Here is a 14,286-nt window from a genome sequence, read left to right as displayed (position 1 = left end):
TGGTACATCCTTGGTGTCTCTGACTGGGTTGAACAGGACATTATTATGTCAGAAGCAACACACTTACCTTTATCTCATGATTAAAACTGAATTAACGGAGTTAAAAGCCAGTTATGCCAGTATCTGTGCAATTTGAGTTAGAAAGTAGTCTCTCCAAAACAGTACTGGCTTTCTCTTTAGTCTTCGACATTTTTCTCTTCCCACGAGAGATTCTTGAACCCTGGAAAGCAGCCAGGAAGACTTTTATATCTTTTAAAGAAGTTATTACTTAAAAAAACCCAGAAAAGTTGAGGAAAGGAACTAAACCAAATCAGTGCTAATCCAAAACAATTATCATCAATAGAAATAACATAGAATTAAGGTGGGGAAACGGAGTTTTTTCTTAGACTGTACATCAGTTGTCTTCTGTTACATAAATGGTAACTGAGTTTTTTAATATTGAATTTTGTACTCCAGGCAATTATGTGACTGATGGAGGATAGCTTTTAAAATAATGCTGGTTGTGCTCATTGAAAATRCTGTTTACTTTCTGAGAATTAAACTTTGAAGTGACTATTTGAAAAAGATACATATAGAGAGAACATCAGGAATACTGATTTTTAAATTTTTTTTTGGCAATCAGTTGTAAGTARTTTTAGTTGGGGTAGTTTTATACATTTGGACTCCCCATATGGTTAATACGAGGTGCAGCTTTGTACTTGAACAGTCAAAAAAACAATGAGCCAGAGCCCTTTTAAAGGAAAAGGTATTTGCAYCTTGGCCCATCTACTTACATTCCAACACTTCAGTGTGAAATTGAAATAGTCKTAGGAATGCTTCATTGCACATCTTTCAAGAACTGTTTAAGGATAAATAGACTTCTTTTTCTCTTTGCTATTCATCTTTGTATCTGATGATTCTTCTTCAGAGATTTGTCCTTTCTCAAAATAGCTTTCCATTCTATGTGATTGTTAAAGTAAAATCATGGAGAGATTAAGAGGGAAAACTAAAAGTAGCTTAACACTGGTCCAGAACTACAACCGCAAAAGTATTTTTGAACAGTGTTTCTGTAGGGCAGAATGATTTCACTTTGAATACGCTGACAGTACATTGCTCTTCCTTCATTTGAATGAATGGTGGCTTTTTTTTTGAGTTTTGCATGTATTACTACTAATGTGAATTTCTGAGTTTGTAATGTTTGAATTGTTACTGTAATATAATTATAAATACTTTATTCATTTTTATGCCAAAACACGCAACAGACAATTCAAGTSACTATTGTTTATGATGCTTTGACAATTAGCTTTGGGTGTCCTGTAATTATAATAAGCAAATTTTGAATAGTTGAGTTTTAAGTCTCTTTCTGTTGTTTAGTCCTGAAGAAGAATCTTCATCCTCTTCCAGCGATGAAGATGAAGATGATAGGAAACAAAGTGATGAGTTATTAGGAAAAGTTGTATGCGTGGACTGCTTCAGTGTGGATAAAAAGAAAGCTCTGTGGTTTCCAGCCTTGGTAAGAATTKAATCTTTATTGTTATCTAGTACAGCTTCTATAATTTTCTAGCCACCAAAGGAAGATGTGGTCTTTTTTTCCTTTTTGGTATTTTTTATTAGAACTTAATATGKTTTTTTTTCAAATCGGACTGTGCCATAATAGTCAAAGGAAATATATCTAGATACATTTGTTTAAAAAAATTGATTGCTAACATGGCCTTTGTTTTTCCAAACAGCCAGAGCTTATTGACCTAATTCTAGCTCAGCAGTGTGTTTAGTACTCTCGGTCTAAAATTTCCGGGCTTTTTTCCTAGGCTATTGCATGTCAATTTTCCTAATTGCTGAGTTTGATCAAGGAAGGAAACATAAAGTACAAAGAGAGGGGAAGTTTAATGATTACATAGACATGATTTTTCAACATTCATTATAAAGGCATTGCATAATAAATTTTCATAATAAAATTTCGTGTTTTTTTCTTGGTCACTACAGCAGGTAGTGKAAAATTGGCAGTAAATTTACTTTAAAATTACATTGTAGCCATTCAGTAGCAGGTTTTTTCTCTTTCTTTATTCTGGCTTAAAGATACTCTTTAAGAAATAAACTTCTGAAAAAAATACCACAACTAGTCTAGTGATTGTATGTAGACTCACTGACTGATATATTTGGAAATTAATGTATTTCTGTATGTGGTATCTTTTAGTACCATGCTTTTTTATAGTTATTTTATTTTWAATTGTAAATACTTAATTCTTATTAAAGAATTAAAGACTCATTTCTCCCTGGCAATGAAAGCTTAACAAATTTATCTGATTTTAGGAAGACTTGTACTCTGCTTTTGAAAAGATGCCATACAGTAGCATTTAACTCTTAGTGTGTGCAGTAGCTCTCAGTTGCAGCTTTCTGCTTATTACCTGCTGTATCTTATAATGCAGTTCAGCAGCTTTCCAGCAGGAATTCTTTTGGGGAAGTGTAGAAGAGAAGGAGTCACTGAAGTCTCTTTTACAACAAGGGAGAGGGCAGAATGTACAGCAAGGATATAATTATAGCCTTAATTATAGGATAAGGATATATCTGTTGATATAGCTTTAAGAGATGTTTTCAGTGATAAACAAGAAAAATTGAGATGTGTCTTTGCTGAAAGCTGCCGTCAAGATGATGCAATATCTGTCAATATCAGCTGTCTCACAGTTCACTCAAAGAAGTGGTCAGTGAAACTGTCTTGAGCAGTTTTATGTCACACTTCTGGGTTTTCCTTTCTGGTCGTGTAGGTGGCATACCAGTTTCTGTGGCATACTCTCTGAGAGGGGTTGGGCTGAATTGTGACACATGTAGCACTGCTCAGGGGGGGCTTTGTGTCAGACCTTAAGAGCAGCTGAATTGTTTTTTCTGCTCCAAAGATATACTAAAGATACACAATAATTTCATTGGCTTTCTTTTGAAGATTGGAATAGCTTGTCTTTCATGGAAAGCTTCCTGCAACAAATRAAAAGCAGTAGAGGGATAAAGTTTGAGGGTGAAGCTTGTTAACTCTGAAATAGCTTATCCTAGATCAACCCTTACTTTGGTAATCAGGTTTATAGCTTTGCAAATAAACATCACAGAAAAGCTGTGCCAAAGAATGGATTTATGCCTCAAATAGCTGCCTTGTTTGGTTTGGTTTTCTTTCTTATAATCCCCTCCCCAGTAGTTATGCTCCTTGGCCTTTCTGCCTTGTAAGCAGGTTACCTCTACAGTATCAACAAAGTAATCTTACCTTATTACTGATAAATTTTGCATTAATTTTGTGTTATGTTAATTGTAATTACATGAATAATGAAATGAAAATTCAGGTTTAATGTCCTGAAGAATGTGTATCACAGCATGATTTCTTATTAATGATATTATGCACAGATACACAGAGGACATTGTGCAAGTTTATTATGTGAAAACAAGTCCAGGGCTTAGTCTAAACCTTTACAGCAAGTAAAAAATTAAGATTAGTAGTGGAAACTGAGAACTTTGGATATCAGGCCTATAATCAAGTAGCTTATCACTTACAAATTAAAAACTTTAGAGGTCTAAATTYGGTAAAAATTATTCTGAAGACTCAGTGATTGACTACATTGTCYTAATCCTGCATGCATGTTTGGGTTGGTGGAGTTTTTTGTTTGTTTCTTTGCTTGTTTGCCTTGATTCTGTGGGGAGGGGGTGAGTGCAGTGACTAATTGTAATTGTAAAAGGGTCTGACAGTTTCTCCTTTTGTCAAAGAGTGATTTAGTAAGCCTTAGAGCAATCCTTAGTTTTAACGTGGACTTAAAGGCTTTTGAAAGTTGCAGGGAGGAAATCTGCCTGCAGCATTTTCAGAAAATTGAGTTTACATAGGATCATCTCTTTCATTCTCCTATGACTCCAGTGGAGTTGGTTTTGCAAGGAAATTGAGAAAACCTGATTCAGACAAAATTGAGGTGATGTTGCTTGATGTAAAGGCACTAGATGAGGTTGTGGTAAGCTGTTTTCATACCTCTGAATAGATTTCTGACTACTCAGATCTTGATGCTTCTAGAAAACCAGTAGCTAAAGCCTGAAGGGCCTTTCTCCAGCTTTAAGGAGCTAGGAGTTTACACTTGTCAGTTTAAAGTAGAGGATGATAATCATATTATTTTACCTTGACATTGCAAACTATATGTCAAGCTTCATTTCAGTTAGAAAGTTGTAGTTTCCTGGAGTAATTTCTTTGTAGACTGTAGAATGCATTGAATTTTGAAGCTYGGTCTGTTAAATTTTGTCTTGAGAAACATATTTAGCCTATGCTTTGTGATATGTAACTCTGTTTCCAAATCACTTGGCACTTTTGACTTGAGATTCTAAAATGCTGTATGGCTGGTGACTTAAGGAGAGGGAGAAAAAACAAGCTTTTGCCATGCAGTACCTTTGTATTTGGTGGAAAATTAGGACTGAAAGGCAACAGTAACTATAAGAGAGAAGAGGTATTTCCCTGGGCTATATTAAGGCTACAGTCATTTGCTGCTTCTTACGGTTTTGTAGCAGCCAGAAGTTTCATAACTTTCTGGCATCTATACACATTATGAGATGAGAGATGAGTGATTGAGAGGGTTACTTCYTTGTTTTATATTTCTGGCAATTCAGTGTGTATGTATATTTATATTTTTATAAATTCCTGAAGCTTTATGATTAGTGACTTGTAGACTGGTTTAACAAAACTTAAATAGCCTTTAAAAATGCAACAAATAATTAATACGTTGTTTCGGTGCTAGGCTTGATTAGTCTACTTCTTGAGTTAAAGAACCCATCATAATATTTGTACTTGAGGTGCTCTTCCCTCCTAGGCAGATCACTTACAAGTCTTAAATGGCATTTCATATATCCTGTTAACTTTTAACACTGTGTGTGATTACACCCTTGGCATTTCTAGAAGTTTCCAAAAGTAGTCTCTAACTCAGGTGGCAGGCAGCACTTGGTGGAATTTCTGTCCTTTTAGGATGAGGAGTAGAATAAGCTGGTGAGGCATGACAGGTACTTATCTGTTGTCACAACGCTATTCTTACTTACACGTTTCTGGCAGCAGCCATCAGTTTCCCTCTAGGAAGTGAGCATGACCTCATGCATTCAGTAATTTCAGGAAGTCATCACTCCTGTGTTTTGAGGGATCTCAGTTGCTCTCRTCTCAGGGTTGCCCAAGAGAAATGAGCACAAAAACTTTCAGAGAAGTAATATACTATTTCTGTCTTGTTTTTCACTTTTCTCTCTAAACTTTGCATTTATAATATCTTTGCAGGTGGTTTGTCCAGATTGTAGTGATGATATTGCAGTGAAAAAAGACAATATTCTTGTTCGCTCATTCAAGGATGGCAAATTGTGAGTAGGAATGTAGAGATTGATAATTGAAAAAAAATTTATACCAATCAAGTGAAATGTGGTATGCRATGCGTTAGGTGAAATATTAATAACATCAGTAAGCTTAGTAAGTTCCTGCCAAGATTTTTCTAATGTTTAAAAAACTTAAYAGCCCACATTGCAATGAGATTATTCTTGAACTTTGTCATTATTAATAATGGGATGCATAAATCTATCTGTCTTAGTTTTAATTCCATTGTTAAAATTGTGGAAAACACAGCTGTATCATGTGACTTTAAGAATGGCCTGAAWCTCTTTCCTGCTGTGGTTGGAGTAAAGCACTGCTTTTCAGGGATGTGTCTGTAAGCTTATCCAGCTACAGAAGGGTCGGTGGGGATGTGTGCATGCCTGCACGTACACCACGTGCATGCACAGAAATCCTTTCTTGTTTGAAGGTAGCAAGGCGTATGTTTATCTCAGTCTAGACTGCAACTGCATCTTCAGTGTTCCCTGCAAAGATCTACTCAATGCTATTCAAATGCTACTCAAAGTAGGAAAAAGGATAGAGAAACATAGGAAACCAGACTGTGTGRTATTTGCAACAAAATAAAGAACTTTGTTCTTAAGCTCACAACAATAGAATTGTATCTCTAGATTTTAGTTTTTATTTTTAAAGTTGCAGATATTTGTTRTGCTTGGTTCAATTTAACAGAATGTTTTGCAGGAAGGATGTTGAAATATTTAACAGTTCTGGTGTGGTTGAATTTCTTTCTAAGTCTAGGCTATCGCTTTGCCATTTGATAGTTTTTCAAGCATCAGTGCACATCACCGAAGGAACACACATAAGATGTTTTCACACATGCACAGACACTCCAGTCCTCCAGAGCTGTAGTTCATATTTGCCTCCTTGGTTATAGACAYGGTAGAAATCACAAAGTGCTTTGTTCTTTCAATTTGGAAGTCTTTTCATTTCCTACTGACAATTTACACTAATATTTATGTTTTAAGCAAGGTAGAGTTCTAAATTAGTGTTAAATTAATGTGAGGGTTTAAAGTATTACATATATGGGAGATTGCAGAAACTACCTGTTTGTGGAAGGAGCATGCTTTCTTCAGTATGCAATGAATGGATATAGTTGGTCTAGCCAATTTAATGTAAAAGCTTTGGGTTTAATCCACTGATTAAGTATGGTAATACTGTACCAAACTAACACTATAGAATTGTCAAAATACACTTCATATGCTTTTGATGTATGTTTAGTAAGTGTGTTATAATTCTAGTGGTAGCTTTGTATTGTACTGTTAGTTTACCTTTAAAATATTTTTTTTTTAATACTTTTTAAATTATCTAGTGTTTCTGTGCCAAGAAAAGATGTCCGGGAAATCAGTGAAACTTCACCAAAGCCTGACACTTTGTTAAAACAAGGTAAAAATAACTTTCTGTTAGAAACACTTGTATTTATTTGCATAGTTAGATGAATTGGACTAAATCTATGGCAGATTGATTCATATCTTAAAAATGCTAAAATATAGGCTCTTGTCTTACAGAATAATGTATTGAAGGAGAACACTTCCGAAAAGTTAGAGGAACTTCTTTTTTAGACAAGTAAAACCCAAGTAAATAAACCCSCCTAAAAACAACATCCAACCTGCTCTGCTCTTACTTGAAGCGTAGATATGCCCAACAAAGGGTGTAATCATACAGTACACATTGGTTTTACACATTGTTTTAGTATTTTTCCTTTTGCTTTAGGCCTYTATAGAATTACTCTCACCATAGTGCCCCTAATAGTTTAAAGTAAGTTGCCTTTATGGACTTTGAAAATCTGGAATTGTGGGTGCATTTGAAAGTTCAAGCTTGTGTGATGAAACTCTTAGAATTAGCTTGTGATTTATTTCTTCACCCTTGCCCTCCCTGTTTGATATATATGAACTGCAGTGTAAACCTGTTGGATAGGGGTTTTCTCCATAAAGTTTTCATACATGCCCTATGCAGAAGATCCTCATTTGCCTGTAGACACTAACATGGTGAAAACATGGTGAAAACACTAGTAATAGTTCTGAGTGGCTTGATGTGTAGGGAACTCTTGGCCAGTTAGACTGTAAGACAAAGAGGGATGGACAGCACATAGTGGTTGTTGAGGTTCTTTGAATTTGGGGTGGAATTGTAAATCAGCAGTCTTTCCTTCTTCTCCCCTTCTCCATCATCCCTGATTACTGTTTTTTAAATTGAAATATTTGTTCAAACTGTTACTTTCTGCAGTGTTAACAAAGGCTGGTTCTTCTACAGCTTTTGACCAAGCACTTGAATTCCGTAAAAACAGAACTGTTCCTAGTAACTGGAAAACAGAATTGAAAGAAGACAGCTCCAGCAGTGAAGCTGAAGAAGAGGAAGAGGATGAAAAAGAAAAAGAGGATAACAGCAGTGAGGAAGAGGCAAGTGAACTTTAAGTAAAGAACATAAATATACAGCTGATAAAAATTAGCAGGGCCATATATATTTAAGTAGGCCTTTTTAACATTAGGGGACATTGACCATGTTAACATAGGCAACACCGTTAACACAGGCATTACGAAATACCTTTCTCTTATCCTGGTCTGCTGAAGAATTGCTTTACTACAAGCTGTCTCCCTGGCTACCCTGATGTAAGGAAGGAAAACAACTTTCAATCAAGGCTTTAGCCCATACACTCCACTTCCACCTTTCTTCCTCTTTTTTGTTCTGCAGCTATGGAATCCCCACCTCATACTTGGTTTTTTGATTATCTGCTCTTTCCTCCCAGCCTCCTGTCCAGAAAAGTGAAGACAAGAAAAGGAGAAAAATAGTGGAATGTTCTCTTATTTCACAGCTGGCTGAGAGGCTGAAAGAGAGGCTTTTGAACCTTTTATTTCTCTGTACCTTCATGTGTTACTCTAAATCTGCATCTGCCCATAATCACTTTTTCTCTCATCAGGGTTTGCGAGCTGTTCTCTTCATTTGTTAAGCAAGTGCCAGTAATGGAACAGACTTGATTTCCTGTTAGTAGTGGAATTGTAAAAAAGAAACTAAACTGGTTTGCTTCTTAAATGGTTGCTGGGGCTCTTCTCTTCAGTACATCCTCCCTGGATAATTTGGCTCTGGCATACCAGAGGATAGTGTTTCTTCTGTAGTCATTCATTTCCTTAAGATGTGTTGGGATATTGCAAAGTGTAAAATTATGACTTTGCTGCCTCTCCATGCTTCTAATTTCTTTTTTCCTCCTCTTTAAGCTCACAGAAGAAGATCCAGCTCTGATCAAAAGTTTGCAAGGGGCTGTGCTCTGCTTAGTTAGTATTTTGAGAAGCAGGGAATAGTTCCTTGGGCTCAAATTTCTGAACTTTCACAGGAGGTTCATGTCCAGCTATGAACATGATACATGTAGATAGGTTTGTGTCTATGCAGAATGATGATTATAATCTTTATATAGTGATCATTCCTGCGCTACTTTTAGGGGAAAAAGACAAAGCCTTTAGCAACAGCATTTGTAAACATTTGACCTTGTACTCTTTGGGCACCTCTTGAGCTCCTCTTAGTTGCATGTGATGCTGTTTGAGCTAGTCTTTCCATGTGCTAGACGTAAAGATTTCATCTCAGACAAATATTTTGGAATTTACTGTATCATCTCTTGTGATAATGTCTTTTCCAGTAAACAGTGATTTCAGTCACTTGTTGAACAAAGAAGTTTCTAAAACAGAGGCAAAATGCTTTTGCTTTTTTTTTTTTCCCCTTCTCATTTTTCTTCTCTCTCCTTCGTGGTCAGTGGCATGTGTGTCTTCTCTCCACTCATACATGAGCAGTTTCTGCAGCTTCTTCTCTTTTTTTTTTTTTTTTTTTTTTTTTTTTTTTTTTTGTGCCTATAACCTCTTGGTTATCAAGCAGCCTCTCTTCTCAAACAGGACCTATGGGCCTGCTCTTGGTACTTTGTTATCCACCTGCAGGTTGTTCTACTGCTTCCCAGGACGTGAGAAGTTCTCACTGGTGGCCCTTCTCCATGGTGGAGATCATCCATGTGGTTCTGCTACTTGTAAAACAGAACAAAACAGAAAACCTAAGCTTTTGAAAGTGTCACCACAGGCTTCAAAAATAGATACTTCTCTCCTATATATATGTTCACATCCACTTCTGTAGATACAAAGATGCTCTTCTATATCTTGTGTCCATATACATGCTTCCATCCTATATAGATAGGAGTTGGCATGCAAATCCTCTGTACTTCTAAGAAGAGTATTTTTTYCCTAATAAAAGAGACTGGAAAATGGCCTTCCTTTCCTTTACAAAATCTGATGGTAGGTAAAAGAATTGTCAAAGACACTCTCTTCTAGTGCTGTGCTCTAACACTGTATGAATTTTGTGTTGCAAAAAACATGTTGCTGTTTTCCTATACTTSGTTATCCTATGTAGAAGCCACTTTACTTTACTTTTTAGCGTAGACAGATACATTAGAGACTGCAGAGTGACCTGCGAACATCTGCTTGTCTAACTTGAAAATAAGCAAATGTGACAGTGTGAATGTGACATGCTTGCATCAAACCATTAGCTAGGAAGCCTCCTTAACATAGGAGATTCTGTATGTGTTTGAAGATTATTAACAGATACTGTTAGTAAAGTATAATAAATACTCTGTAGAGTTTCTCAGAAAGTGTAAATGCTTTTCAGTGGCATGCATGGTCTTAAGCTTTCCCTGGTATCACACTTTCTTAGAAAGTTAGTTTGTTCTATGTTGGAAAAATTAATAAGGAGTAATCATTCACTTACCATTCTGTAATGGTAAATTCATTCACCTCTGTGAATTATCACATTAGAGATGTAAGAGTACCCTTCAGGCTGTATAGTGAGAAAGGAGTGTTTTATTCAGCCTCTTCATCACCTTTGCCTTCTCTCCCCCTGTATTTAAAAAGAATATATTCMTTCTTCAGAACTTTATTTGGTTTCCTGAGGGTTTTGTTCAGTGGCACCCCTCATCCCTCCCATAAATGCTCTGTGGGACTAATGTTTTATGGCAAGCTTTTTCTTGTTGATGAGGAACATGAGAAACTCAAGTAGCTGCTTGTGATCTCCATACCATGATCTAGCAGATGCTGGTAAAAGTCCTTTCCAAGCATCTTTTATGGGAGATTAAAATAAAACATRAAGTTTTACAGTTTTGGAGTTTTATTCCACTCAAGTAATTCGTTCTCCATGGCCTGCAGAATGTGAATTTTCTTAACCAGGCTTTTGTCTGTACTATATGAAGGGCTGCAGTATCACCTTRTAGCTTTCAGTGAAGAATTGTGCTAGATGTGCCTGATTTCTGGTGCCCCTGTGCTGTGAGAAGGATCTCTAGTATATGGGTTACAGTTCTCTACCCATTCTGTCCTTCGTGCCCATCCTATGCTGGTACACTGGGTATAAATGCCCATCATGTAACGCCCCTTGCAGAGTTTTCCTCTTGCATTGCCTTTGCAAGACTGGAATAATTTCATTGCATTTCTGTTGATGATTATATCTGAAGGGCAACTATTTCAGCATATTGTGAATRCTGCTCCTTAATTTTTTTGCCTGTTTGCTCTGATGTCATCCAAGTGCATTTAATGGGTGAAAGGAAGTGTAGAATAAGAAAAAAACCTACTCCCTGATAATAGTTACAACCTCTCCTGATCTTTTTTTCAGCTGTCCTTCTCTTTCTTAGATTCAATAGATGTTGGAGGGTTGTTTTTCTTTGTGTGTGTTTGTCTTTCCCAGTTCTGTTTAGTAATGATACTCTGTTTCTGTTGTTTTCTCAACTGTCTTAGTATAACTTTAAAGAGAGTATGTTTTGCCCCCTTGCTTCAGAATAGGTGAAGCTTTAGTATTTAGTACAAGGAGACTTTTGAAGAATGGAAATGATAAACATGGTATGAAAATACACTAAAGAAAAATAATTTAGTTTAGATTACTGTTTGACTCTTTTTGGAACTTTACAGGTAGTATTAAAAATTAACCAACTCATTTGTGGTGTACTGTTTTGCAGTAGTTCAGTCATCAGAATTTCTTCAGAATTTGATTATGGTAATATCTTATTACTACTAGTTGTGRCAAGCCCCATTTCCTAAGGAAATTATGAGGTGTTGTAAAGTAAGCCATAATGCTTTGTTATGAAACTCCACTGATCATTAATCTAAGTAAATCTAATACAAAATTTTATTAGTGCAATGAACTGAACTTCCAAAATATCCATTGTTATTTCAGTTCTGGGATTGATCCTGCTCAKCATGTGTTCAGCTGGTACCCCATGGCAGTTTGCATGCAGTGCCATTGGCTGCAGTTTGCCAGTGCAGTGGATTAGAACTCCTAAGAAAAGGGCAAGCAACATACTCTCTTTGWCTTCATCTTTGAAAGTGACCTAGTGTATCCAGGAATCAAGGAGTCACTTAACTGCAGTAGAAATAGAGCTCAGATTTCAGTTATAATCTCTTGGTCATTAATAGAACTGTCTCCCAGACTTTCTGCATAAATGGATGAAATTGAGAACACTCTTGATTTATGGTACCCATTATGATACTTCAGTGATTAATCAAAAATCCAATTTCAATGTATGTTTACAGTCAATGTTTTATATATTTTTAAACACTGTAGCTTATAAAACTTRGTTTCATGTGGCATAGCAGTGAGAGCATGTATCTCTCTGTATGGTATCCTTTTGCTGACTACAGTAAAACAAACTTAACCATTTAAACAGATTATCACTGCCTTATGTTTCCAATGAAGGACTGTAAATCAAAATAGTGACAGTTTTCTTGCATGCATTGCTTTAAACAGGAGGAAATAGAGCCGTTTCCTGAAGAACGAGAGAACTTTCTTCAGCAATTGTACAAGTTCATGGAAGACAGAGGTAGGCATTTGAATTTGCAGTACTTTGAAAAATTGAATCTACAAACTAGTAGTGCTTTGCAGTAYAGTTTTGGAACCAGAGAAAGGGTACTCATCCCTTCTGACCTCCCTACTATTTAGATGAGTCTGTCACTTGACTCATCTCCTAAAATACAGCCCCATACTTCTGCTTTCAGAAATAAATGAATATATCTAAATAGATATCCTGTTTCCTACTATATTTTCTATTGTGTACTTATAATGTGTATAGTCAAATATTTAATATTCTGCATCATAATTATTTGCATTCTCAGTTTAATAACTTTAAAATAAAAAAACACACAGCTTTTAGGTGCTGGAAAAATATGTTTACTTTATGCTAATTTTCATGTGTGAATTCTGATCACTTAAATGCATGAACATTGTCCTTAGATTGAAATGTTTTTAAAAGCCAGCACCATTCATTATGTTAAATCTTTGCCAGGTTTTTATATGCTGCAATAAAAGTACAGTGCCTGTAGATGCAAGGGTGATCGTATTTGTGTTTCAATTGCTATTGTAACTTGTTATATTAGTATCTTTTTTGTGCCATGTGAAATGAGTTAAACTATTTGCAAGAGATGGTAGTGTAATAGCTACTGCTAGTACAGTAGAATAGGAAGTTTCAGCTCTTGAAGCATTGTGGGATTGTTCCTGGTGAAGATTGGGTTATTTTTGGGTTATTTTTTTTTTTTTTGATTGGAGTGAAAGGACTGTCCTTATACTTTTAGATGGAATTGTTTCAGTGGGTGAAATAAAAACACGTATAATGTAGTTAGCAAGAAAATTTGCCTTATTTCTGCATCTTCAGTAATGTATGGAAGAATGTATACATATATGCATTAAATAACATAACCCATTTTCCCTCTGGTTCAGTAAGACTCTTGAGTTTTAGTTTTATGAAGACAGAGTACCAGGTGCGGGAGGTGGGGTTTACAATATTGTGTTTAATAATGTTGTAGTGCAKATGATGTGAATTTCATGTTATTCTGAAAAAAATATTTCAAAACACCCTAACAACTGTTTTTTGATACCCAGGAACTCCTATTAACAAACGGCCTGTATTAGGATACAGAAATTTGAATCTTTTCAAATTGTTCAGACTTGTACACAAGCTTGGAGGATTTGATAATGTGAGTATTAGTATGATGAGTACTCCAGAGCCATAAAATCTGAGGATGCTGTTTATTATTGTGAAATAATTTATTACTCTGTGAAATAGTGATAATGGACACAGGACCTTTAGATGAATGGAAGTCTTTTACTTCTACGGTGGCTGTGTAAGACACCTTGTAGCTCTGATAACTATGTGTTAACATGAGCCGGAAACTAGTTATATGCTAAATGAATTACACATCTACTCAGCATTGTTAATTATTGATGCATAAAATCAGCCAGTATGTGTGTTTTTGTAATATTTCAAGAAATGCTTGTCTGATATGGTGGTTATCGCTAAGTGAAAGGAATCACTGCTCAGTAAATCTCAAAGACAAGAATCTGGTTTAAGGTCTGATGTGAAACTGGTCTTGGGAGGAGTAATTGAAATGTATGGAATTCATGGCCGAGCAGATTCTGTTAGTGCTTTAAACTGCTTCCCATGAATGTCGCCTGTCAGCTGAGGACGTGTGTTTGTGCAGCGACACCTTTCTGATATACAGGACAGGATGCGGTACTTGGGTATTGCAGTACGTCTGCTTTACCTTCACAGATAATTAGAAATGAGCACTTCATGGAACTTTGTCACCAAAGGCATATTAAGGATGTAAGGAAAAACTGGTAGGCACTATGTCTGGTGCAAGACTGCCAGGGTTGAGTATTGTTAATGCTTTGAATTATTTCTTTGTTTCCAATTTAATTAAAATTCTAGCTCTGATAGTTAAGAATTACTTTAAACRTAAAATAGAAATAAAAATGATGTACTGATTTTTCTGATGGTTWTATTTTTTTTCCTTTGTTTTATTGCCACCTGGAGAGGAAAACCTGCTGTGGCTTGTTGCATTGCAGAAATGCTAAATTGCCTAAAGTAATTACATTAGACTACAGCTCACATTACAGTGAAATACTGTGTGTGTGATAAATAGTAATTTTATAGA

The 14,286-nt window shown here is 35.8% G+C and overlaps 1 protein-coding gene across 5 annotated transcripts in view; it reads left to right on the top strand.

The window, feature by feature from the left end:
- The window catches only part of ARID4B (AT-rich interaction domain 4B), an 88,912-nt gene that overhangs the window by 43,219 nt on the left and 31,407 nt on the right, over positions 1-14,286 (top strand). For 3 of the 5 annotated variants that reach the window (XM_057368458.1, XM_057368459.1, XM_057368455.1), the window contains exons 8-13: positions 1,354-1,492; positions 5,249-5,328; positions 6,660-6,733; positions 7,571-7,743; positions 12,104-12,176; positions 13,232-13,326. In XM_057368458.1, coding sequence (XP_057224441.1) covers positions 1,354-1,492; positions 5,249-5,328; positions 6,660-6,733; positions 7,571-7,743; positions 12,104-12,176; positions 13,232-13,326 — 634 coding nt within the window. The remainder of the gene's footprint in view (positions 1-1,353; positions 1,493-5,248; positions 5,329-6,659; positions 6,734-7,570; positions 7,744-12,103; positions 12,177-13,231; positions 13,327-14,286) is intronic. The other 2 variants (XM_057368460.1, XM_057368456.1) reach the window with 1 other exon arrangement.

Source organism: Malurus melanocephalus, unplaced genomic scaffold (genome assembly GCF_030028575.1).
Source record: "Malurus melanocephalus ecotype Western Australia unplaced genomic scaffold, MMel_1.1 scaffold_92, whole genome shotgun sequence".
NCBI lineage: Eukaryota > Metazoa > Chordata > Aves > Passeriformes > Maluridae > Malurus > Malurus melanocephalus.
Note: the sequence above shows the minus strand (reverse complement) of the source record. Positions and strands in the feature narration are given on the sequence as shown.